This window comes from Theobroma cacao, chromosome 5, assembly GCF_053813885.1.
Source record: "Theobroma cacao isolate CCN51 chromosome 5, ASM5381388v1, whole genome shotgun sequence".
Lineage (NCBI taxonomy): Eukaryota > Viridiplantae > Streptophyta > Magnoliopsida > Malvales > Malvaceae > Theobroma > Theobroma cacao.
Genome location: NC_142643.1, coordinates 1,425,149 through 1,451,694, shown reverse-complemented (window position 1 = coordinate 1,451,694; position 26,546 = coordinate 1,425,149). Strand labels below are relative to the sequence as shown.

The 26,546-nt window shown below is 38.0% G+C and overlaps 7 protein-coding genes and 1 long non-coding RNA gene across 8 annotated transcripts; 6 read left to right on the top strand and 2 right to left on the bottom strand.

The window, feature by feature from the left end:
- Window positions 1–751: 751 nt before the first annotated feature.
- On the top strand, window positions 752–3,726 carry LOC18597678 (putative receptor protein kinase ZmPK1). The gene has a single exon (XM_007026833.3). It carries the CDS (start codon window positions 991–993, stop codon window positions 3,427–3,429), a length of 2,439 nt encoding a protein of 812 aa, XP_007026895.3. The 5' UTR covers window positions 752–990; the 3' UTR covers window positions 3,430–3,726.
- A 973-nt stretch (window positions 3,727–4,699) lies between these two features.
- On the top strand, window positions 4,700–7,382 carry LOC18597676 (putative receptor protein kinase ZmPK1). The gene has a single exon (XM_007026831.3). The coding sequence runs from the start codon at window positions 4,788–4,790 to the stop codon at window positions 7,200–7,202; it is 2,415 nt and encodes an 804-aa protein (XP_007026893.3). The 5' UTR covers window positions 4,700–4,787; the 3' UTR covers window positions 7,203–7,382.
- Window positions 7,383–8,360: 978 nt separating this feature from the next.
- LCD1 (reticulata-like protein, putative (DUF3411)) lies at window positions 8,361–12,262 on the top strand. The gene is made up of 8 exons (XM_007026827.3): window positions 8,361–8,664; window positions 8,761–9,354; window positions 9,550–9,648; window positions 10,038–10,258; window positions 10,410–10,479; window positions 10,565–10,644; window positions 11,428–11,492; window positions 11,781–12,262. The coding sequence occupies exons 2-8, from the start codon at window positions 8,803–8,805 to the stop codon at window positions 11,972–11,974; spliced, it is 1,281 nt and encodes a 426-aa protein (XP_007026889.3). The 5' UTR covers window positions 8,361–8,664; window positions 8,761–8,802; the 3' UTR covers window positions 11,975–12,262.
- Window positions 12,263–12,864: 602 nt separating this feature from the next.
- On the top strand, window positions 12,865–15,534 carry LOC18597673 (protein NRT1/ PTR FAMILY 2.8-like). Its single transcript, XM_007026826.3, has 3 exons — window positions 12,865–13,033; window positions 13,183–13,400; window positions 13,764–15,534. The coding sequence occupies exons 1-3, from the start codon at window positions 12,904–12,906 to the stop codon at window positions 15,183–15,185; spliced, it is 1,770 nt and encodes a 589-aa protein (XP_007026888.3). The 5' UTR covers window positions 12,865–12,903; the 3' UTR covers window positions 15,186–15,534.
- Window positions 15,535–15,841: 307 nt separating this feature from the next.
- Window positions 15,842–16,558, top strand: LOC18597672 (MIZU-KUSSEI-like protein (Protein of unknown function, DUF617)). The gene has a single exon (XM_018121300.2). The coding sequence runs from the start codon at window positions 15,842–15,844 to the stop codon at window positions 16,556–16,558; it is 717 nt and encodes a 238-aa protein (XP_017976789.2).
- Window positions 16,559–17,780: 1,222 nt separating this feature from the next.
- Window positions 17,781–19,167, top strand: LOC18597671 (uncharacterized). Its single transcript, XM_007026824.3, has 2 exons — window positions 17,781–18,040; window positions 18,693–19,167. Exons 1-2 carry the CDS (start codon window positions 17,903–17,905, stop codon window positions 18,894–18,896), a joined length of 342 nt encoding a protein of 113 aa, XP_007026886.1. The 5' UTR covers window positions 17,781–17,902; the 3' UTR covers window positions 18,897–19,167.
- LOC148762335 (uncharacterized) lies at window positions 18,282–19,488 on the bottom strand. The gene is made up of 2 exons (XR_016026220.1): window positions 19,419–19,488; window positions 18,282–19,295 (listed from the first exon to the last, which is right to left on the bottom strand). It is a non-coding gene; the product is annotated as an uncharacterized LOC148762335 (long non-coding RNA).
- Window positions 19,489–21,892: 2,404 nt separating this feature from the next.
- On the bottom strand, window positions 21,893–25,037 carry LOC18597669 (uncharacterized). Its single transcript, XM_007026822.3, has 7 exons — window positions 24,575–25,037; window positions 23,783–23,959; window positions 23,532–23,681; window positions 23,291–23,392; window positions 23,137–23,207; window positions 22,956–23,023; window positions 21,893–22,579 (listed from the first exon to the last, which is right to left on the bottom strand). The coding sequence occupies exons 1-7, from the start codon at window positions 24,830–24,832 to the stop codon at window positions 22,338–22,340; spliced, it is 1,068 nt and encodes a 355-aa protein (XP_007026884.3). The 5' UTR covers window positions 24,833–25,037; the 3' UTR covers window positions 21,893–22,337.
- Between the last annotated feature and the right edge of the window lie 1,509 nt (window positions 25,038–26,546).

Genomic DNA, 26,546 nt, shown 5'->3' with positions numbered 1-26,546 from the left:
ATTCTCCCGAGGGAACTGGCAACTTGGTCGCCATGGAAAGATGGAAGTTGAAGGTATGGAAAGCTTTGTTAATTTGTTTTTTATTGATTTGTGGTAGACAATGCATGTGACAATCGACATCTTCATTTAACATTTTAATTTATAAGCAGACAAGACTTTACAATTATTATCATTAGAATTCAATGTCGTGTAAAACGGTTAAATTTGATTTTTGAATTTTTAGAAGAGCCAATACAATTGAATTGCGTCTACAAGAAGGAGGGTAAGAAAAAATTTGAAACAATATCCAAAGAAGAGAACCATGATGCTCCATGGCAAGCAGCTACATTATAAAATATGTTTTTGAAAGTTACATGTCATAAAAGTGATTTGTTTTTGTAATTACTCCCTCCATTTCATAAATTTTTTTCTTCACAATTTGTTTTACTTGTAATTTTTAATATTATAAATATATTTTTAATCTATAATAAATTTAAATAACATTATTCCTTCACATTTTTTTTATCTATAATATATTTGTATAAACCCCACATCACATTTTTGAATGAAAGTAACATTATTCCTCCATTTCATACGATTAATTGTTGGAAAATGTCCTCATGAGAAGATTTCGATTAATCCCATCAAAGGGCGTAGTTGAACTTTCGAATTGTGTAACGAAAGGCCTTTTATAGTCATCTCGTTTCCATCAAAGACCATTTTTCAACACTTATTTCCAAGCCCAAGCAACCCTTCCGTTTGGATTTAATGCTTTTTACTAGAATCAATTTCGTTTTCTCTTTACCCAACCCTACTTAGTCAACGGTTCCGATGCATGCATTCTCTCAAAACCACTTCTTTAATTAGTCTTGTAATTAGTCTTAAACGTCACTGGTCATCTGGACGTGGTGGTTGTGAAGTACTGTATTTCACAGCGTAAAATCCATGCTTCATATAGGAATCTCCTTTCTCAATAACCTCTGTAGTTCCTAAACCCAGTAGGCAATAGCCATGAGCTCACAAAGCGTTACATCCACGAGTTCAACTCTTTTCCTCGTTGCTATCTTCGTATGCTTCTCCCTGTCAAGTTCAAGAAACCCCAACTTCATGCAAAAAGGCTCTTCTCTATCTGTCGAAGATAACTCGGACCTGTTAATTTCTGCAGACAACACGTTTGCTTGTGGCTTTTATAGTGTTGGTGAAAATGCTTACTGCTTCTCAATTTGGTTCACCAACTCTAAGGAGAAAACGGTTGTTTGGATGGCTAATCGCGACAAACCCGTTAATGGGAAGGGCTCGAGAGTTTCTCTGCTACGAGATGGTGCCTTTGTCTTGACTGATGTCGATGGCTCCACCACGTGGGAGACCAACACCGGCACCACAGATGTTCAAAAGGCGGAGCTTTTGGATAATGGAAATCTTGTTCTTATGGACTCATCTGGTAAAATTCTTTGGCAAAGCTTTGATTTCCCTACAGATACACTCCTTCCTCACCAACCCATTACCAGGAGTAAGAAGATGATTTCCAGGTTAGGAAGGGGAAATTATTCTGCTGGGTATTTCAATTTTTATTTTGATAATGATAATGTCTTGAGGTTGATGTATGATGGGCCCGATACTTCAACTTTGTATTGGCCTGATGTTGATAATACTGTGACTCAGAATGGGAGAACAGGCTATAACAATACCAGAATTGCTGTTTTAGATGACATGGGCAGGTTTTTGTCAAGTGACAGCTTGCAATTCAATGCTTCGGACTTGGGTTTTGGGATCAAGCGGAGGCTGACGATTGATTACGATGGAAACCTCAGGCTTTATAGCTTGAATAATGGAACAGGATTGTGGACGATCACCTGGGAAGCTCTTCTACAACCATGTCTAGTGCGTGGGATTTGTGGAAGGAATGGGATCTGTATCTCTACACCAAAATTACCAAGGTGCTCCTGCCTTCCTGGATATGAGATGACTGACCCAAGTAACTGGAACGCCGGTTGCAAGCCAAGGTTCTCTATAACCTGTTCACAGTCCCAGCAACTGAAATTCGTGGAGTTTCAACACATGAACTTCTACGGAAATGATATCAATATTTACAGTAACAAGACATTAGATTGGTGCAAGAAGAAATGCAAGGAAGATTGCCAGTGTCAAGCATTTAACTATAGGCTAACAGGGGAAGTGAAATGTCACCTAAAAGCCGCACTTTTCAATGGCTGCAAGTCTTCAACAGTGAAAGTCTCCACATATTTGAAACTGCCTCTGAATATAGAAATATCAGAATACATCATTCTCAATGACACTAATCTTACATGCAGTTCAAGAGGATATAAAGTACCTGTGACAGGGTTTTCTTCTACGTACATGGCCAGAGGTAAAAAGCTGAGATGGGTTTATCTATATTGTTTTGCCTCTGCTGTTGGTGTAATCGAATTTATCTTCCTAGCATCAGGTTGGTGGTTTCTTTTCAGGAGACATGATGTGCTAGTCGCGGTGGAAGAAGGATATCGTGCGTTAACTAGTCAATTCAGGACTTTCAGTTATACTGAACTTAAGAAGGCAACCAAGAGTTTCAAAGAAGAACTGGGTAGAGGAGCCTCTGGAGTTGTATTTAAGGGTGTCTTGGCAGACGAAAGGGTGATTGCTGTAAAAAAATTGGGAGATGCGTATCAAATGGAGGAAGTTTTCCGGGCAGAAGTGAGCACAATTGGAAAGATCAACCACATGAACCTTGTGAGAATGTGGGGATTTTGTTCAGAATCTAAACACAGACTCTTAGTTTATGAGTACGTGGAAAATAAGTCTTTGGACAAACTTCTTTTTTCAGAAAATTTTCTTGGATGGAAAGAGAGATTCAAAGTTGCCTTAGGGACAGCAAAAGGTTTGGCCTATCTTCACCATGAGTGCCTAGAATGGGTTATACACTGTGACGTAAAACCTGAAAATATACTTCTCGATGGTGAATTCGAACCCAAAATTTCGGATTTTGGACTATCAAAGTTGTTTCAAAAGGGTTTCAATAATTCTAAATTCTCTCGAATACGAGGAACAAAAGGTTACATGGCTCCTGAGTGGGCATCAAATCTTCCTATCACAGCCAAAGTTGATGTGTACAGTTATGGAGTCGTGATTCTAGAGTTGGTGAAAGGCATTCGCCTTTCCAATTGGGTGGTCGAGGATGGCGAGGATCAGGAAGCTGAGATGACGAGGTTTGTGAGGGTAGTCAAAAGAAAAATTCAGAGTGAGGAGGCTACCTGGATAGAGGATGTAGTGGACACAAGATTGAATGGACAATTCAGCAGAACCCAGGTAGCAAAAATGGTTGAAATTGGAATTTCTTGTGTGGAGGAAGACAGAAACAAGAGACCAACAATGGATTCCATAGTCCAAGCTCTAATGGCATGCGAAGATGTTAGTCGGATCCGGACCCCCGACAATCGTAGCGTCATAATTTGAGTTGTAAATTTCTTTACTACTTTCAGTTTGATTATCAAGCTATCTACTATCCAATGTTTGCATTTGCAAGCTCCAACTCAAAGATAATAAAAATGTTTCGTTTCAGCAACAGGAAGACTTAGTTATCCAGGATTGTATTTACAGAATCTGATTTGTAGTCTAAAAATAGCGCAGGCACGTTCCTACTAATTAAATGCCTGAAAATATGATGCACATTCTCAATACAAAGCACCCCTTAGGGTGGGTTTAGTCTGTAAAAGCACCATTTTCAGCAAGAAACCAGATTTTATCGCTGAACTAGTGTGGGTTCCTTCGAACATGTAGAGAAACTGAGATCTATCAGTTGACTGCCCGTTCAAACAATTAAACCAACTCTGTAAAGCAATTGCCTTTCACACATGAATATGCACGCACGAGCAGCAAAGCCAACCTGCAACCTTTGCATCTGTATGATTTTCTTTCCCCCTTGAGTGCAGCTATGAGGCCAAGAGTTTAGAAAGAACAAAAAACCCAAAATTGAACAGTCGTTTTGTGACTTATCATCTAATATCAATCATATCCCGTAAGTTGGACTTTAATATGAACAAAAATAAGCCACCAAAGAGGAAAACAGACAATAACACTAGCTTGGACACGACAACATTAGGCTTGTGACGTGCTCTTTGTTTGATTCGTTTATTAATTTTTTATAAATATATTATTTAATATATAGTGAAAATGATTTAAATTATAATTTATATCTTCTAATACGTAACCTTGTAAAAAAGAGTTAACTTACCTTATTATATTAGTAGCATGAAGCTATAAAATTTAGGTACAGAGGGATCAAATTACGGATCGAATTTGGGTATATCATTATTCAAGGTAAAATCAATTAATAATGCAAATCAAAATTTGAATTTATTAATATTCAATTCAAGTTTACCAAGAACTTAATTTAAAGTCAATTTTGTTGTTCTTTTGTTTTAAATTATATTCAATTTCGTTAATTTAATACTATATTTACTATTTGAGATTGCTTGGATAATGAAAATAAAGTCGCAGTCAATTTTCAAATAGTGATAATAAGTTATTTAATCAGGTTGACTCTCAATATATTGTTTTGATGGAGACGTTCAATAATTTATTATATTTGATTGGTTCAATGAGATCGTGGCCTAACAAAGGATGGTCCAATACTCTTTATCTACAATTGAATATTCTGTTTTGCCAGAAATTGGACCATAACTCCCGCACCAATAGCTCAAATTGCGACCAAGGCGGCTTTGATTGCAAGACTACATATAGAGAGAGAAAATGATTGATAGCAAGGAAAAGCATTGAGCTTTCAGGACTGAATATTATTCTAGAAGACGCCCATGGAAATACCTCTCTTTTACATTATCCTCGTTTTGGCTCCTTTTCTGGCATGTGCTTTAGCAGGGCTACCAGGGTTGTCAACCTTAAGTCCTGGAAACTCCTTGGCTGTTGAGAACGAGGATGACTACTTGGTTTCACCGAATGGAACATTTACCGGTGGGTTTTACAAAGTCGGCACAAACGCCTATTGCTTTTCCATCTGGTTCACCAATTCTGCTGACAAGACGGTGGTTTGGATGGCGAACAGGGACAGGCCAGTGAACGGGAAGCAATCCAGGCTAACCCTCCACGACAGTGGCAACCTGGTCTTACTTGATGCGGATGGTTCGATTGTGTGGTCAAGCAACACGGTGTCAAGTGCAGCGGTGGAAGTCCGGCTTCTTGAAACAGGAAACCTGGTTCTAATCAACCGAGAAAAGAATGTTGTCATCTGGGAGAGCTTTGATTTTCCCACGGATACACTCCTCGCATCCCAACGGTTTACCAGGAACACAACATTGGTTTCCATGAGAAGTAGAGGTACATATCTATTAGGATTCTATAACTTGAAATTTGATGATAATAACGTATTGGATCTCCTCTACAATGGTCCTCTGCTTTCGAGCGTCTACTGGCCAAATTCAGTTTCAACCATATTCTATAATGGTCGAACACCTTACAATAGTTCAAGAATAGCAGTTTTAAATGAAATTGGTAGTTTCAAATCAAGTGATAATTTTCGATTCAATGCATCTGATTATGGGGTTGGCCCGAAAAGGCGTTTAACATTGGACTATGATGGAATATTAAGATTGTATAGCTTAGATGAGTCAACTGGATCATGGAAACTCTCATGGAGGCCTGGTGGTTTAGACTCTTGTCTGGTTCAAGGGTTGTGTGGAGTGAATGGAATTTGCACCTACAATCCATTGCCAACTTGCACATGCCCCACGGGTTTCAAGAGAAATAATCCTTCAGATTGGTCAAAGGGCTGCTCCCCGTTGTTTAATCTGACTTGTGATCCAGCCGAATTGGACTTTGCGGAGCTGCATAAAACGGATTACTATGGATTTGATTTAAACACCTATCAAGCTGGCATTGCACTGGAAACATGCAGGGAAAAGTGCCTAAACGATTGCAAATGCAAGGGCTTTGGTTATGCACTAGATGGAAAAGGTCAGTGCTTCCCAAAAGGTGCTCTCCGAAATGGTTACCGTAATCCAAGTAATCGTATGATTATGCACATCAAGGTTCCCAAAGGAATGGTGAAGTCTATTGAAGAGACAGAGGCGGTCACAACAAATGTCTTGGATTGTTCAACTGGACAACTTGTTCTTGAGAATAACAGCCCTGACGATCGCAAAACTAACAAAAACGGGTACATGAAATATCTAATTGCCTTTGCAGCTTCTGTTGCAGGCATTGAAATGATCTGCATTGGTTTAGGGTGTTGGTATGTGTTCCGAAACCATGCTGATAATGAGGAATCAGTCGATGCAGGTTACATTGCACTAGCCTTGGGATTTAAACGTTTCACTTATTCGGAGTTGAAAAGGGCAACAAAAAACTTCAAAAAAGAGATAGGAAAGGGGGGATTTGGCACAGTCTATAAAGGGGTTCTAGACGATGATAGAGTTGTGGCTGTGAAGAGACTAGAAGGTGTTCTGCAAGGACATGCACAATTTTGGGCTGAGGTGAGCGTCATAGGGAAAATAAACCACAGGAACTTGGTGAAGCTTTGGGGTTTCTGTGCTGAAAATGAGCACAAGATACTGGTTTATGAATATGTGGAGAATGGATCATTGGATAAAATCTTGTTCTTTGATTCACCCAAGGTTTTAGGATGGGATCAGAGGTATAATATTGCAGTGGGGACAGCAAAGGGTTTGGCATATCTCCACGAGGAGTGCCTGGAGTGGGTACTCCACTGTGATGTAAAGCCTCAGAACATACTAATAGATAGCCATTTTGAACCTAAAGTGGCAGATTTTGGTATGTCAATGCTTTTCAAGGACGGTAATGATAGGGGATTTTCTAAGGTCCGGGGTACAAGAGGATACTTGGCTCCAGAGTGGATGATGAACCTGAAAATCGATGCAAAGGCAGATGTGTACAGCTATGGGATAGTTCTGTTGGAACTATTGACCGGAAAGAGTGCATCTGGTCTTGAATCAGCTACTTCACTAGATACAGAATGCAGCGACTTGGTAGAGTTGACCACTGAAAGCATAAGAGAAGAAGAGCTTGAGAAAATAATTGATCCTAAACTGAAAGATAAATACAACAAGGAGCAGCTCAAAAGAATGGTGGAAGTTGCTCTGCTGTGTGTTAAAGATGATCGCAGCACAAGACCAGCTATGAGTAAAGTCGTTGAGCTCCTTATGGAAATGATGAGTGAAAACCAGATGAAGATATTGAAGAGATCAACTGATTAATCACGTTTGAAATCCGAACATTTTTTTTCTTTTTTGTACAATGATTGAATTCCAACGTCTAAAGGTTTAGACTTAGGATTTATACTGCTTTGAAGAAGAAAATTTGATCAATTGCTGTAACTTCAAATTTTACGAACATAACCAATACATCAGAGAAAGCATGCCATATTTGGTCCAAAAGACTGATTTCTTCATAGCCAGAAACTATTACTGTTTATCCATAGAAAGCTGGTTTGATGATTGATCACCCATATACATTAGCAGACAATTTCATTTACTTTCTTATAATGAAAGATTTCTTTATAACTATATTGGCAAATCATAGGTAGAACAACTTCTGAGTATCTGACCGGCTCATATCAGCAGTAGATTACTCTCCAACCAGCAAAGAACAGCCTCGATACTGATAGATACTCCAACAATGAATCTTTAACAGACACAGATTTAGTATTTGTCCCCTGGTCCTAGTGGAATATCAGACATGGTACAAACCAGTTCGTACGCTTTCAATGTCAGGCACAAGGTTGATATCTGAATGGAACCCAAAAGCCCTTTTCAGCAGGCTGACCAGATGTTCAAAACTTGGAAGTATGGAACCATTTCCCACATTCCCAGGAAGAGGAGCTCCGGATTGAGGTCTGGTCAAAATCCGGAAAAGAAGAAAAAGTTGTTGATTAGAAAAGAACAAAGGAACATCAATAATGATGAGAATAATAAACAAGCAAAAGAATTCTTCCAGTGCACATGATCGAAAACGCCAAAAGCTCAACTTGCAGCTTGAAAAATGCAAATTGAAACAAAGCATCGATGCCCTAAGCTCTTACGTGAGTCATGATTAATTGACTGTGTTGAAGTTTGAAGTTGAATTTGCTCTCTCAGTTACCTCAATTTTATAATTCTTTAATTGTTAAAATAATATTTTTTAATTAATAATAAAGATTCAAATTTATTTTTTAAATAAGTGAATTATGTATTAATTAATAAATTAAATATTCGAGACAGTATCAATATTAATTATTTTTAAGTTCATAAAAATGGTGGTTAATTAGATTAAAACTAGTAAAAGGATCAAATTCAATCTTTAAACTTTATTTAATTATGAATTGTTTCTTGTATATGACAAATGAGGAGAGCTTGAGCATTTTGAAGCTGGACTCCCACACGTGGTAAGTGACACCAAAACCCTAGAGCTACAATGTCACACAAACGTGTCTGAACAGCCAACCGCACGTGCAAATCCTCAGAAGAATTAGCGCCAGTAGGCATTATTCAGTAGCCAGTAGCTCGTCGACAACACGGGCTGGGAAAAGGAAAAAGTTTGCGGAGTCTAACGTCTCTCCCACTATAAAATCCCACCACTCAAATTGCACGCCGTCGCGTCTCCGCCTCCACTTTTGACACTTCAAGCATTCATTTTACAAGCCACCAAACAAGCCCTTTCTCTCTCTCTCTCCAAACAAAGGTTTGTTCTTTGTAAATTCTGCTGACTTTCCTTTTGTTCAATGGATTCTTTTTTGTTTTTGATTCGAAGCTAAGTTGTGTTTGGTATTTTGATCAGGTCACAGCTTTTGCTGTTTCCTCAATTTGTCGACACAAAATAATGTCGGGTTTTGGGTTGTTGCATTTGGTTAGTGTTAAGAACGATGTATTTTTAAGTAAGTTATGGGGTCAAGATTTGAGCTTCGTGAAGAGTAGTAGTAAAAGATTCCTTTTTTCAGTGAAGAAGAAACAAAGGTTAGTGATTTTAAGCTTGTCTCAACCGCCAGAGGCAGGGCCTCAATCTGGTGCGGCAACGACTATAGTAACTAAGGAAAGTAGTGGGAATAATATTAGAAAAGAAGAAGTTAGGATTTTGGGGAGTGGTAACGAGGAAGCGAAGATAGATGAAGGAAATGGTGGGGGTTTTTTTGATGGAAATGGTGGAAATGGGAAATTTAATAATGGCGGTGGCAGAGGAGGTGGTGGAGGTGGCGATGGCGATGACGGAGAAAAGGGTGATCCTGAAGAGGAGGAGTTTGGACCAATTATGAAATTTGAGGAAGTTCTGAAGGAGACAGAGGCTAGAGGGGCTACTCTTCCTGCAGATATGATGGAGGCAGCAAAAAGTGTTGGGATTCGTAAATTGCTTCTCCTTAGATATTTGGATTTGCAGGTAATGTTAGTATGCGTTTGCTGATTTGGTAGACATATAAGATTCTATTGATTCTGCATGGTGAAACAAATATAAAAGTAAGTTAATACGTGTTAGAAGAGATAGTTGGGTGACTGATAGCGAAAGGTTCAATTTTTTGTATTAAAGTTTGAATGGTTTTTTCACTGGAGTATTTTTGATGTTGCTGTTACGTAGGGGTCAAGCTGGCCTCTAGGATTTGCAATGAGGTCATGGGGAATGCTTCGGAACCGGATGTTGGCTGACCCATCTTTTCTTTTTAAAATTGGAACAGAGGTTTGTTTAATGTTCATCTTGTTTTTTAATTGCAATATTTATGCAAGTTGTATGTGTGCTTACATGGAAAAATACAATTATACTGAATAAAGGGTCATTAAATATAGGATGACCTTCGTATAAAACTGTCATGGATGTGTGAAAATTAACAACTCTGGGCTCCATTTTATAATGAATTGGATGAGTTAATCTATAATTTGAAAGCTGAAACTTGAAGAAATAGTCTATAAGATTGTTATGTGCTAGAGAGGAAGCCAAAGCTTAGATATTATAAAAGGTCTGTTTGTCTTATATTGCATAATGTCGGAGGGAAAGCGCCTTCAATGTGGTGTTTGCATTGCTAATTTTCTTGTAAAAGGGTAACCATCATTGCTTTTATCATAATGCAGATAGTCATTGATTCTTGTTGTGCTACCCTTGCGGAAGTTCAAAAGAGAGGCAAGGACTTTTGGGCAGAATTTGAGTTGTATGTTGCTGACCTTTTGGTTGGAGTGGTGGTGAACATTGCTTTAGTTGGTATGTTGGCACCATATGCTCGAATTGGGCAACCATCCATATCGACAGGGTTCCTTGGGCGCATGCAACATGCTTATGGAGCTCTCCCTAGCAGGTTATCATAAGATGCAACAAACAATTACTTGATATGGATGCTTCATAATGTGCTTAGTTTGCTTCTTAATGCATCTTGTGTTATGTCATCTGCATCTTTGAAGGTATAAAAAATTTCTTTATTGAGTCTCTTTATTTATCATCTCATACAGTGTGTTCGAAGCCGAAAGGCCAGGTTGTAGATTTACGGTAAAACAGAGAATTGGTACATACTTTTATAAGGTAAAACTTTAATTTATGACGACTGTAATATAGTATTATAGTGTCATCTTGGGTGGATTGATGTTAATGATCAAAATTTTTTCAGGGAGTCCTGTATGGAGCAGTTGGATTTGCATGTGGTATTATAGGCCAAGGAATTGCAAATTTGATCATGACTGCCAAGAGGTAAATGCATACTATATTTCTATCACATGCTTAATTCCAGTTCACTTATGCTTTTTTGGAGTTCATTTTCTCTGAAATATAAGTTGTTTTTAAGATCTTTATCATATACTTCAATCATTCAGCCTTTTGTTTTTTTTTTTTTTTTGTCCTTTTTAAAATTTCAATCGTATATTTTGAGGGTTACAAGAAAAACAAATGTTGCCCCTTCTTCCTGCTTTGAATGATGATGCATCATATTGACTCCCGGTGCACCATCCATGTAACTTTTGTCTAGTTTACTTGGAACTAGTCATAATTTTATTCTGTCAATTGAGGAAAATGGAGCATGGATTTTACTTTTCCACAAGCTCAAATCTACCATGTGCTATGGATCTCTTTGTTTTGTGGGGTTGAGGGAATTGAGACAGGGTTATTTAAGCTTCAGCTGAAAACCGAGTATCTTTTGATGGACAGTGTCTGGTTCATGAAATGATTGAATGCAGAAACAACCTTTTTCTACTTTTCTTACAGAGATCTAAAGGATTTAAATGGATGTCTAAATATGCTGTATATGAGATTTAGACTGCATGGGAAAATGATGTTTTCCCATTAAACAAGTTGCAGTTGTTCTGATGTTACTTCAAACCACCTCTTCTAATATGTGCTTTGGATAAAATTTTATCTGAGATTGATTCATTTCATGGAAAAATCAGGCTGCTATTGTAAAGCAACCAGTAGCTTTTAAGCATACATCCATTTTCTTGAAGTTTCTCATTCCTTACCATATCCCTTTCCTTCCCTCAGGAGCATGAAGAAGTCAGAAGAGGACATACCTGTTCCACCTCTTGTGAAGAGTGCAGCTTTGTGGGGTATGTATGCCTTCATTCCTTGAATAATGATTGTAGTAATCCATGGAACCATTGCGATAATATGATCTGAAAAATTATGTTGTTAATGACCTGATATGAAGTTCTGTCCACTGTTTTCATAATTGTGGTTTGTCAGTTAATTGTGCCCTTAGTTCATACGATCTGTCTAAATTAATTGAATTGACCTGTAGAGTCTTTATTGGTCACCATTGAGATTTCCACAAGTTCAGATCATCCTGCTTCTGATCTGCATATACTAATTGGATGTATTTCCTTCCCAACTGGCAGGTGTTTTTCTTGCAGTTTCTTCCAATACTCGATATCAGATCATTAATGGATTGGAACGGTTGGTGGAGGCATCACCTTTGGCCAAGCAGGTTCCACCTGTTGCTATGGCTTTCACCGTTGGTGTGCGATTTGCCAACAACATATATGGTGGAATGCAGTTTGTGGACTGGGCTAGATGGAGTGGAGTGCAATAAGCTAATAACCGCACATCTTTTCCCATACATTTTGGATAGAAATAGCCTTTCCTAACCAATCTATTTGGCGTAGAGTTACAAATTTCAACAACTTTGAATTTGGATGTTAAACATCGATGTGGTAGCCAAGAATCTTTTGAATTAAGCCAAATTGCTGCTTGTGAGGTTGAAAAGCATAGATGCAGGCAGAATGCTATCGCCTTTTTTGTATCGTTCCTCATAGAAGATGCATGAAACCTTGATCATTAATTGGGAAGTAAAGCTTTTCAAGAATGTTAAAACTCACAAGTTCTTCTTTGCAGCAAAGTTAGCAAATGTTCTAGCTAATGTGAAGATATATTCTTGTTGTCCTGATTCTGGGAGTCAGGGCAACTGTAACTTGAAAAAACAAACAATCTACTGCACCCTTTTAAGGGAGAGGTTGATCTGCAGGCACAGGGTCCAATCCTAGGTCCTGGCTACCTTGGGGGGGTTCATGCTCTTTTAACAGCTTTCCTTTTTTCTGGTGAAAACAAATTAACAGGCTTAACACAAAAACTATTTTCCTTGAGCAGCTTCTTTTTAGTTTTTAACAATATTTGGTGACAATAACCATAATAACAACTAAAAATGAAAACCAAGATACCCTCAACGAAAGAACAGTAAAATAGGATAAAAATAAAGCATTCCAAGAGCTATTTTCGTCCAAATCTCGGTCCCAAATTCACATGTTTCCACGTCAAGTGAAGTTTCCATGGCAAAGTATTTAATCAGTTAGTATAGTATAACCTTTCTTGATTTCGATAAAAATAGAAAAATGACTTAACTGCTGAACAACAGACATTTTTTTAGCACCAAACTCGTGAACTTATGTACGATATATATTCCTCTGTTTTCGCAGCAGGGAATGAGGCAAGAGGAAAAAGAAAAGCGAAAGGGAAGGGAAGAACATGACAGAGAAAGACATGGGAGATGGTTCCAACTCTTCCTTAGTCGAACAAAACTCACAATCCCCTCCACTTCCATCACCTTCGTTAAGGAAGGAGCCTGGAGGATGGAGAGCCGTCAAATACATTCTTGGTAATTCATTTGCAAAACTAGCAATTACATTGTATTCAATCTTTAATGCCCGTTTCCTGTTTTGTCTTTCAGTGATTTCAGATGAATTGAAATGGATATGAGCATGTTTTCCTGATCATGTTTATGGTTTTTCTTTTTCCTTTGAAAAGGAAACGAGACTTTCGAGAAACTTGCTTCCATGAGTTTGGTTGCGAACATGACTGTTTATTTGCGGACCAAATACAACATGGATGGGATAGCTGTGGTTAACGTGATTAATATTTGGTCTGGTTGCTCCAACATCACAGCAATAGCTGGTGCTTTGGTTTCTGATACATTTCTGGGACGCTACCGCACTCTCCTCTTTGGTTCAATCTCCTCGTTGCTGGTAAATTCAATATGTTTTTCCCTAAATCCACGATATAGATATAGAAAACTCGGAGGGATATAGGAGAATGAGAGATCTTGGACTGTTTAACAAATTGGACCTTTGATGTTCAATACAATGTGTTATATTATTCCTTCCAAGTCCAGTTTATGAACATGGATATCCAACATGAAAGATTCAAATAAACGTTTTCTGTCATGTTGGATCCTGGTATTTGCTTTTAGTGTGCATCCAGAGATTTCATTTTTGAAATGCTGAAACAGAAATGAAAGAATTCTTCTCCAATAATGTCACTTGCATGAACTATGATTGTAATTTTGCATATATACTGCATATTTTGTTCTGAAAGTCCTGGTCAATCAGGGAATGGCGACCATGACCCTTACTGCTGGTGTGCCTAAATTAAGACCTCCAACCTGCATAGACGAAAGGAATTGCATAGACCCTCGGTTCTGGCAGATGGGTGTCCTTTTTGCTGGTCTTGCATTTATGGCCATTGGTGCTGGAGGCATTAGACCCTGCAACATCGCCTTTGGGGCTGATCAGTTTGACACCACAACAAAGAAGGGAAGAGCACAACTAGAGAGCTTCTTCAATTGGTGGTACTTCTCGTTCACGTTGGCCCTCGTGGTAGCTCTAACTGCAGTTGTCTACATTCAGACCAATATCAGTTGGGTTATTGGTTATGCCATTCCAACCAGCTGCCTTTTCCTTTCGATTATCATTTTTGTAACCGGACACCACGCCTACATAATAATGACGCCACAAGGAAGTGTTTTTGTTGACATGGCTAAAGTGATCACAGCAGCCATTAGAAAGCATAGTTTAACTCCTTCAGGACACTCCCTTTATGATCCTGACCTCCAGAAATCAGGATCAAAACTCTCACGCACCAAAAGGTTAAGTTGCCTTGACAAGGCTGCTATAATTGCTGATTCAAATGAGTTGGATGACCAAGGCAGGCCCAAGAATGATTGGAGATTATGCAGTGTTGAACAAGTGGAAAATCTAAAGATGTTGCTTGGAATGCTGCCTGTTTGGGTAGCAGGAATCGGTTGTTTCATAACCATGGACCAGCAGGGTACACTTGGAATTCTTCAAGCGATTCAGACAAACAAAACGCTTGGATCCCGTTTCGAGGTACCCCCAGCCTGGATGGGCCTCTCATCAATGATTGCCCTTGCAATATGGGTCTTCATTTATGAGCAAATTTGGGTACCTCAGACACGGAAAAGAGCGGGAAAAGCTAAACGATTGTCAACGGCACAGAGGATTAATATCGGTATTGTGATCGCAATTGCGTGCTGCTTATTGGCTGCAGTTACTGAGAAGCAACGCCGGAAGGCAGCTTTGAAACAAGGTTCCTTCGAGTCACCTATGAGCATTTTATTCCTCCTGCCACAGTTTGCCTTATCAGGTTTGATCGAAGCATTTGCTGCAGTGGCCCTAATGGAATTTCTCACCACGCAATTGCCAGAGTCCATGAGAACTGTTGCTGGAGCAATCTTCTTTGTCAGCTTATCTATTGCAAGCTACTTGAACTCCATTCTTGTCAACATCGTCTACAGAATAACTAGCAAGGATGGGAATCCGCCATGGTTAGGTGGTCATGACCTTAACAAGGATAGGCTTGAGAAGTTCTATTGCCTCGTGGCTGGCATAGGAGCCCTGAATCTCCTTTATTTCAATCTCTTTGCAAGGCGTTTCGTGACCAATGCTGTTGTTGATAAGAAAGGATCAGAAGGTGAACAGAACAATGAAGAGAAAACATTAGATGTGGCATAAAAAGAAAAAAGATGGTTCCAGATATAGTCTAGTGATGGTCACACTCAGACTATTCTTTGAAAAGGAGGATCCAAGTTTCGAGTTTCTTTCTCTGAATAATATACTAATTGCAGATAGAGAGAGCAAAAGGATGAGGATCATGATCAGCAATCTCCATTGATGTTGTCATTTACCAAGATATTCACTAGGCTTGATTGTCTATTCATCGCCCTGCTGGTACCGTCCCATTTGTTTAAGTTCTTTACCCCCTCCTCCTCTTCCCTGGAATTTTTATCTGTTTCTACCTTGAAAACGATGACATGATGATCACCAATCAATCTATGCAGTTTGGTGACGTGAATTCGATTGCATCAAACGTTTGAATTAACTGATAACCCCAAAAAAAAAAAAACTGACAACTGAACAGTCATCGTTTATGCCACGTGGCCCATGTGCACTTGTCAAGCTTCTTACCACGGGCCAGGGCCAGGGCCAACTGAAAATTGGCATCAAAGCAAGTTTCCAATTCTAACGGCTATGTCGATTTCCCGCCTTCTCTCTCTCTTTATATACACCTCCATAGGCAAAGTAACCTCTCCCCGCAATGCACCACATCAAGCCAACAGAGCCTGTTTGAGCCCTTGATTTCATCTCTCTTCTTTCTTCTAAGAAACCCAATGACCAAGTTCGACGCCCTCCGTCGACTCATCCCTTGTTTCTACCCCACCCCCACCAACTCTATTGCCACCATTACCCCCACCAAGAAACGCCTAAGTACCTCCCTCAGAGACGACCTTGACGACCCCATCACCATCACAAACCAAGACCAAGACAAAGACTCCCAAGACTCCACCAACACAACCGATCTCGAAACGACCACGTTAGCCCCCGCACGCCCTTCCAGGTCCATGGTGATAGGCACCATCTTCGGCCAACGCAAAGGCCACGTCTGGTTTTGCATCCAACACGACCGTCTCTCCACAAAACCCTCTCTCCTCCTCGAACTCCCCATCCCAACTCACCAACTCGTCCAAGAAATGCGCTATGGCATCGTCCGCATTGCCCTAGAGTGTGACCATTCCGAACTCAGCGCCTGTCCTCTCCATTCGGTCCCTCTTTGGACCATGTACTGCAATGGTCGAAAGATAGGGTTTGCTACAAAAAGAAAAGCCAGTCACCATAACCTGCTGATGTTAAAGACCATGCAGTCTACAACAGTTGGAGCCGGGGTGATACCTGCAGGATTCGGGTCGTCAGGTTCGGAGGAGATCATGTACATGAGGGCTAATTATGAGCATGTTGTTGGTGACGCTGACTCTGAGTCGTTTCACCTTGTGAACCCGGATGAGTGCACTGGCCAAGAACTAAGCGTGTTCTTGATGAGATCAAGGTGAAAAGGCTGCAGAGAAGACAGAGGTTAATTTTATGGGTCCTATCTGGAATGAGGTTAATTTTATGTGTTCTTGTTGGTTTCTTTGTAAGAAGAAGAGTGGTTTTCTCTTACCCTCTGCGAACCATCTGGAATTTGGTTGCTCTTAGGGTTTCTTCCAAGAGGCATGAAAGTTGAGCTTGGTGAAGTTCACTTCACTTGTAATTTTATTTTACAATTTTTCCTTTTCTTGAAAGAGAGATCAGTTTAAGGGAGACCGGTAAAACAGTAGCAGCAGATATGTCAGATTCTGCAGGCTTTTTCTTTTCCATTTTTAGCTTTCAGGCGTTCAATTTTTACAAAAAATTTCTTTAAGTCATGAAACACGCATTGCATTAGCTTCATAGCAACATAGATGAACAATCATTTGGAGTTGCCCAAAGTTTATTTCAATTTCGCCTTTGTGCTCTTTCTTTATGGCTTGGAAACACACATTCACCACCTCCTTACATGATCATGGAAATCGAATATCATGATTATTCTTCCTGAGTGTTTTCGTTTTCCTGTCTCTCTTCCATCAGTTTTCAGACAATTGTTACTTTGACAGCTCTAACTTGCTTACGATCAGGTCACATCATCACTCCTACTCTGGCTATGTATTTTGAATATCAAGATTCTCGAGCCCAGGAACTCTTTAGCTTTTTCAGATCGAAAGTTCCCATCAGTTTTTCTCTTACAAATTCGATTCACAGACCCTGCTGGGTATTGGTTGGACCATGTATCAGTGCACTTGTCAGATATAAAAAAATTTCTAAAAGGGCAAAAAAGGAACGCTATAATCAAGCTATTTTAACACTCTTTTTCTCCTCTTGACAAGTAAACATGTAACTTGGCTAGAAATGAGACCAATTTTCTGATACCATGAAAGGTCTTTGTTGGAAAATCAATACTACCGACAAGAATAGAAAATGAATAGAATTATTACAGCCATAAGTTTTTGGAGTTCCAAATTGCAGGGTGGGTCTTGTAACTTTCATACTTACCATTGTCCCTCCCTGAAAAAGATATCTTTTGTTGCATCTTGTTTGATAATTTTTTCTTTCTAGCCCTTCTGTCAGTCCAACTGTTTTGATCATAACAATTCCTAATGCATACAAAATTCCAGAACTTGTGAAGAAAATATGACCGTTCAATGTCTACCTCTCATTCTTTTCCTTTAGCTAAAGAATTCCCTTTTACATTTCACTATATAAAGTAATCAGCTTAGAACCTTCTCCCATTCATCAACTACAGTCAGAAGTTTTCCCCCAAGAAAAACAAAACTAGAGTTAGAAACTTAGAAGTGATTTTCCATTTTGCTCATAGGAGGATGCTGGAAGGGAAAGCTGTAGTGCGTGAAACTGATATGCCAGAAGAGATGCAGAGCCGTGTGATGGAGTTAGCATATCAGGCTCTTGATCTACATGAGGTTTCAGACTGCCAGTCCATAGCTCATTACATCAAACAGGTCTATTCTTAACCCTGGAGCCTTCTGTTAGAAGTAGCATAAAGCTGTAACAATGAATATTATAGTGCCATTCCATTCTTTTTATTAAAGAAACACAAATTCGCCACCATAAAGAGAATGAATATATATTTGTATAATCTTTGTTTGGATCGAACGTTCAAAAAATATCATGACGAACGCACACTAGAAAGGTTGGTTTTCTTTATATAGCAATGCTTAAAGAAAGATTCAAAGCTTTCACTTTGCTATAGATTCAAAGCTTCATTTCTGCTGTCCAATCACTACACCTTTAGCCATTCACCTTTAACTTATTCTCAAATCTAATCATTGGAATAGTACTCTAGGATGCTACCTACCTTGCTTCATATGGATTTCAATGATTTTTAATGTGATCATCTACAGTTTCACCTTGGTAATACATTTACATATGCCCCTTATAGTATGCTGTATATATGCAGCTCAATTCTCGGTTTTTAAATATGAGGGTAAGAGAATCCAGTGACTTTAATTGAAGAAGTTAGGATATTTTTGGTCCTAAGTTCTCTCACATATAGATATAGTATGTGTAAAGAATGTTAGGGAAGTAATCTCCATGACGCTTTTCTGAAAAAGGAGTTTTAATTTCTAAGCCAACATTCAACCTTTTTAACAGAAGTTTGATGAAGCTTATGGGCCAGCATGGCATTGTGTGGCTGGAAAAGACTTCGGATCTTGCATTTCCCATTTGTGTGGGAGTTTTATTTTCTTCCATGTGGAGATGATGGAGTTTCTCATCTTCAAGGATGGCAGTGACTTCAGTGAGACCAAGGAAGAGGCCATCGGGGTGCTGCAGGAAGCCAAGAAAAGTGATTCATAAGAATGGTAGGACTATTAAAGTTTTTGGAGGATTTAAACCCAACATCTTTTCCAATTCAACTACACTCCCTCAAGGCAACAGATCGCTTCTACCACCTATGCCAAGGCTGAAGGGCATTCACAAATTTATGTATTAATATCTTACTTAGAACCTCCGCAATAAAAGTAGGAAATTTGTCAAGAATATTGCTTGCAGGATCTTATAAGCATGTCAGAAATGTTCAAGTTTTGAAGGGAAATAAAATGGTTTTGAATTAGAATGCTCGACATAAGATGGCAAAGATGTTTTGGACTTCTCAGTGTTGGCCGCATTACTAGTATATAGGCTACTAGGTCATGTAATGTCTGTATACGAAGAAACTGCACTGCTCGATACAACTTGAACCTGCAAAATCATGTCCTTCAAGAAACACCAATAAGAAATTTCAGCACAATCGATGCATGAACTGCCAGAGAATGAGAAAATTCATCTGCAAATGCAAGCACAACCAGTTTTCTTCTTAAGCAATACAAAGTAGGTTACCTCGGATCATCTTCGTAGTGTAACTACTTCAAGTGGTGCAAACCTAGGGTTTGAGTGACTAGTTCTGTATTGCCAGTGAGGAAGAGGTAATCTGCACTCCCGAGGGCTAGATGCAACAAGTATTACATGTAGATCTAAACCTCAGGATGCAGATTACCCGGTCCTTACCAATATTTACTATGGGAAGAAGATAAATGTTGAAGGAAGATCACAGGAAGAGAAGGAAAAACACAAAGGCAGAGGTTGAGGCCTTCCATGCATGAATACAGAAATTTATAATGGCTCCAAAAGCTAACATAAGATTTATTCCAAAATATAGAATAAAGGGGGATAAGGTGCTTCGATGCGAATCATCGTTGATTCTGTTCTTCTTAAACCAATGATGGCCTTACTTTTCATAGACAATGATGGCGTGATGATCTTGACTGCTTTTTCCTCATGACCGGAGATCTTCCATGGCTACTTATCAAAGGTTCTCTTTCAATTTATTATAACACTATTGAAAAATACTGAAGGAAAAGAAAATTCTTTTGCCAAAAACCTATCACTATGAAACAAGAAAGGTCTTAGTCTGCTTGAAGCTTACATTTCCAGTTGAAGAATCTTGAGCTTTATGAACACATCCTCTAATTTGGGGCTCTGTGGCTCTCTCTATCGAACATAATAAAACTGTTTAAAAGAAAAGGAATGCCAACATGTTCATGCAGTATCTGGTTTCAGGTCTACATCGGCTTTTATGTGCGTAGCATATTCTATTCTCTTGGCCATTGAAAGGCACCTTACTGTCCCCATCTCGCAAAGGGCTTGTTTGGCTAGGAAGATAAGTGAGGTATGCATATCAAGACTCAAACAAGGAGTTAAATAATCAACAGTTCCCTTGTCATCATGTTGCAGATTGTTCATGAGTTGGGAGTGAAGGAGGTTAATTTCATGCATACATAGTTTGTCGAGTTTTTCAATGATTCAAGTCTAATAAAGGATGCTTAGCATGCAACTACTGATGAAGTGATTCATGCTTTGAGGTGTAACAAAGTGATTCATGCCTTAACTTGTAACAACAAGCAAGATGTTTTTATTTGTATGTAGAAACGCAGCCTAGCTTTTGTCATTTTGTTCTTGTTTGTAAGCCGTTGATGTCTATGCATTTTATTCCTCTCTTTTCCATTTTTTTGTTATTGTTTTTATAGTTGTAGTCTGAAAACTGTTGGTGGTACAGAATTCCATGTTTAGAATACTGTGCCCAGCTATACTCCTTAGAGTTTTGCATTTTTGAATATCGACTTTTAAGGAAAAATTAGTTTATTGTTAATGTGTGAAAAACATAAATATGAGAATGAAAAATAGGAATCCAGTTTGTTGATTCCATTTCCTTGCTCTGTTCATCCTCTTCATTCTGCTTTCTTTGAGTTTTTCTACATGGTATCATAGCAATATTTCTCAAGGGACCTTTGATTTGATCAGTTTTTCTACACAGCTGCCCAAAAGCTGCAGTTTTCGATAGTGTATTTAAGCAGATGGAATTGGCCTCTCCTCTGGGAACCATCCGAAGTTGAATGCCACCAATCGAATCGCAGCAAAACTTATAATGGTGTGCAGCCAAACACAAGCTGTTGCTGCCTTCACCAGGATTTCCTTCCCTTGAGAATATTATGTCGCTTCGGATGTCATGAGCAGTCATCAATCATCATCTGATGGGTCAACATCACGCTGGTGGACAGGGAAATGGTAGAACGTGTCTGATTTCATCTGTGTTTTCTGAAGCAGCAATATGCTGAAAGAAAGCCTTGAACATTCCTTTTTCTGCTAATATGCTGAAAGAAGCAAAGCAACTTCGGACCCGAGAATAAATTCCATGGTTGCTTTCCACCTGCATGCATCTTATGCTAACAACTTAACCCCAACACTTGCTACACTGTGATATGTCACTGTTGTGTATGCAATCCGGTGGTCCTCTTTGTTCTTGCCAGGCCCTCCAATCAGGGACCTGGAAAATATATAAAAATACGACTTCTATTGTCATGAAACAGGATGTGTCAATCCAGAGAAATGATGATCGCTTTGTTTCTAATCAAAGTGCGAGCAACCTCCTATATCCCTTTCCTTCACCCCAACAGCTACATACTTAAAACAGGGTAATATACATTCTAGCATGACTTCACAGTTTCATGAAGAGTAATCTTTCTTCTTCTCTTCTTTTCATTTTCTTTCTGCCCTTTCATTCTGGTGGAACAAGATCAAAATGGTCGGATAAAAACCTTTTGAACTTTTGATTGGGAATATTTTATTTATACATTTATTATGTCAATTATATTTATAATAATGCGTAGGCTGAGAAAAGGCTTAGCACTTGGCAGCAGAAATTTGAGAAAATTCTTTCCAGACACCATCAAGTTCCTAATAGGATGAGATTCTCCTTTTCAAATGCCAAGTTTCTTAAATGGAAAGACAGGAATAGTAGCATAAATGCACATTGGTTTTTCGTCAATAACCAATTTGTAATATAATATCACTTCAAATACAAAGGAATTGAACACTGGCAGTCAGCTTGACCTGCAGAGGCAGGTAAGAAACAAGTCCCATACAAAACTGTGATCATGACATGATCATCAATGATTGCTAATCCTCTGAATGTTAAAGGCCTAAGTATACTGAAACTAGATAGTTGATACACTTATCATCACTCTCACAGTGCTAATTACCTATACATGAAAAAAATACCCATGGCAGCAACCGCAAAATTTACCACCATGGTTTCTCAACTAATACCATAGAAAGAACAATTTGTTTACCTACTTTCTATTTTTAACTGACTGCATTTTTTACCCAATTGTTTTGGTTTCCTTGTTGTCTTGAGAACTCAATGACTAACAAGAGTTCACAGACACAATGTACGGCAGAAAAGTGGAGTCCAGGATGAAGCTAATAACTGGTAGGGATGCGTGATAGAAGCATCTTCAATGTCTCATACGTCATGAAGACAATGCCTACACCAGGAACCACCTTGTAGTACTCGGGCAAAATCCCTCTATACAAGCCACGAAGGCCTTCAGACTGGATTATATGCCTGAAAGTCCCAAACAACCCAGTTGTATAAACACGGGCTCGCCCTGCAGCCCCTTCCAATTGCATACGTCTCCTCACAAGATCGATAGGAAATGTTGCTGTAAATTATCATTGAATAAAAAAAAGTCATGCAGAGATCAGAAATAGCTTCTAAATAATTACTAGTACTCAATCATTGATATATTTATTTTTTTGTATCTGAAGATGCCCATTGTGCTTTGGGCTACAGAACAAAAGTAACATTTATAAACTCCAACTCCTCCCCACAATTCATATGGTATGAACTTGAGATCTCCACATTGAAAATCTCAAGTTCTAACCATTGTGGTGTATCACCTTGAGTAAATAAGTACCAAAAACATTCAGCACGAAAATCTTAGACCACTCAACTGAGGGAAATGAAACCCCTTAACCCAACTATACCAAAATAGAGTGGAGAGAATCAAACCAAAGGACAGGTTGCAGATTACTAACCTGTTGATGATGCAATGCCTGAGAGACTGCCACAGGCAAGACTAACCATGATAGTGGAATCATCAGGCCTAATGTCAAATCATAGAAATTTCAAACAGGTTACAGCTTGAGCACCAAGCAGAGACAACAAACACAAAAGAGCACATGCTATTGATCAATCTAAACCAATAAGAATTTTTACCTTTGCAACTGCCAATAAGATCTCAAAGACTCATATACTGAAAAGCTTATTGCTATACTTGGTCCAACACCCTGCATCACATACAGCACCGCAGCAGCAATTATAGACAATGAGATGGGAAAGTACAAAATTTAAAAAAGAACAGTAAATATACCAATAATGTTGCTCCAAGTCCTTTATACAAGCCAAATATTCCCTCATCCCTGCAAATGGTATGAAAAGCATGCCAAATACCTCTGTAGTATATTGCATTTCTCTGCAAAGTTCAGAAGAATAGTTAAATTGGAGGGTAAGAAAAATAACAAAACATAGTATATATTAAATGGGAAGCAATTTCAAAGAGTAGGCAACAGCAAATGCAATTGCCTTATTCACTCAGGTATTACTGATATTACCTGTGCTGCAAGACGTGTCCTTACAAGATCCAGTGGATATGTAGCTGAGGCAGCAGTCATTCCAGCCAACCCACCGCCTACAAAGTGAACACAGAGGTCAGCACTGGCATTTCCCCTTTGATCTTCAAGGCCGAGAATAGATTGCAAGAACTGCAAAAAAAATAAAACAAACAAACAAACAAAGGAATGAGTGAATTGAAAAAGATTGTTGGGAAAAATACAAAGTCATAACTAAGATAATCAGAACATACACTCTTGTAGCGTTCATAGGCATAGAAGTTGACAGAGGAATAGGGAAGACGATGAGCAATGGTAACCATATTGCCTTTCCAAAATGCTCTGACCCCTTCTTCATTCATAATGCGTGAAGCCTCACGCCATATGCTAGCCTTGCTCAATGCTGATACATCTGAGTGCATTCCTTGCACCTGAGAAAAGAAGAGATCATTCAGCAGTCAATGTTAAGGTAGAACACATTCTCATGCTAAATATAGCAGTAAGCGGCATGTTAATTCATGACAGATATCAAAAAAATATATCATTCAAAGTCATTAAGCTGCCAATATTACTCTGTTATCTCATGTTACATGTAACCCTCATGCCTATACAATTAGTGAACATAGATTGAATCCCTTCATCCAAAATCATTTGCAGAGCCACGCAATGTTGAGTTACCATAGATTTAAAAAAAAAAGTTGCCTGTTTTAATGAACTTTTTTCCAAAAAAGAAAACTGAGTAAACAGACAAGAAATTCGACTTCCCACGCCATCTGAATAATTTTCTCCTCATTTACCTCATTTTTTTGAATTGAGACCATAAAATACAATTTGCGAGCAATTTTTCAAAGGTACAATTTTCCATTAAAAAGTCCCAGAAACTAAACGCAACCCTAGATAAAGAAACACCATTTCCCCAACCCCCAGCTCCAGTTAAACGAAAAATATCAACAAATTTTCGAAATACCCAGATCAAATTACCACCTAAAAACAATAAAAAGAATCAACATTTCCAAAGATTAAACAAGCAAACCGTAAAACCAGACCTGAAATAAGATGGTGAGACGAGCAAGAGGAGCCGTACAAGTCTTGCTAAAGGCACCGGCAATACCACCAGCAAGAAGCTGTTGAATAGTCCCAATCTGTGGATTCAAGCCCTGCTTTGAAGAATGCCCATGTTGCTGTTGCTGATGCTGATGCTGTAAAAACTTTCTAGCCCCAGCATCTACGACAGTTCCGTGGGCTGAATTCAAAGCCCTTTGGCCTCCTTCAACCACCACCCCAACTCTTGCCTCCATATTCATAACAATATCTCAAAGCTCTCTCCTTTTTTTAACTTTTTTTTTTAGGGGGAATTCTGGGTTTATGGGGTTTGATGTTGCATGGGTTTTAAGGAAGGAAGTCGGAAAAATCAAGGCAATGTAAAGAGGGAAGTCATTTGCTCGGTTGGGTAAAGTTTGAAAAGGGGAAAAAAAAAACAATTAATTGGAGAAACCCTAAAAGAACCCTATTGGGGACAGAAAGTGAAGGGGTTTTGTAGTTTTGGCCAAGCTTGGGATTTTGGAATATACTGTCCACTGCGTAATTTGGACGAAACATATTTCAAAAGGTTTTTCTTTATTATTATTATTAATTCCTCTTCTTTAGCTTTTATATCTCCTTCTTAGGATTCTTTTATTTCAATTATTGTACTATTTATTTCTCAAATTGAAAACCTTTTTTTTGTTTACTATTTATATATATATATATATTCTTAATTTATTTGTTCAATGCTTTCCTAGTTGGAGTTGTTCTCTCCACTTGCTAGAAATTTAAAATTTTTAACTTGATCCTTTTAACTTTTTCAATGGCCAATTGCATTTGGATTAATATCATTCAATCAAATAAATAAATATATTATACATATATATATATATGATTAGTATTTGATCCATCGTCATTGTATAGGTTCGATACATTATTATTGAACTAAAATTTATCACTTTATTAATAAATAAATAAATATAAAAATTAAAAAGTTTAAAAATAAATACCCATCATTTTAAAAATATTTATTTTATAAGACTTTTTAATTTTTTTATCTTTATACATTTATCAAGTGGTATTTCGTGATTAAATAATAGTATATAACTATTACATACTAATAATATATTAAATATAAATCTATATATAAAAGGTGCTTATTTGTTTTTTCCTTTATTATTTCTCAAAATTATTAAAATCATTATAAAAAAATACAAAAAGGTTTAGGATAGTTGAATATTGAATGTAAAGGTTTAGAATTTAAGATTTAGGGCTTAGCCAATCTCTCATAAATTTCTTTTTTTTTTTTTTTTGCTCAATAATCAATTTCTCATAAATGTGTGTAGCTGGGATTTTGATGGTTTACATCTTCTTTTATGGAAACTTTCATCTTGATGTCATGAAAATAACATCCAACCACAAAAGGTACAAAAAGGTGTATGATTATTGAATTTTGAGTGTAATGGTATCTTATTTTCCAAGAAAATATTTGTGAATAATGACCTTGCAATTGAAAATAATAATAATAATAATATAAAAACTATGCATTTCTCATCAAATTGAAAGGTATTTTTCATGTGTAGCACATGGAATTGCATGCACATTTTCCATGTTACCAAAGGCATTTATTTTTTGTAGCCCCTCATCTGAATGATGAGAAGTTGACTTCCAAATTCCATGTTAAACATATGACTTTAGTGCTTCAACTGATTTTCCTTCAAAGTACAAAGTAAATGTGAAGAAGGAGGCAACCTTGTTTAGAGACTTTTAATTAAAATAAGTGAGCTCAATTTTCATGAAAGTTTTTGGAATTGTTTTGAATTAAGATGAGAACTTGCATATCAACCTTAAAGTCAATGTGATTCTTATATTTTTGAAGTACAAAATACTTTCTTATTTGTCGAGTTTTGGCCACGTCAAGTTTTATTTTTAACTTTTATATTATAAAAATGAGTTTTTAAGTTTTAAAAATAAATTAATGGTAACACTTTATAA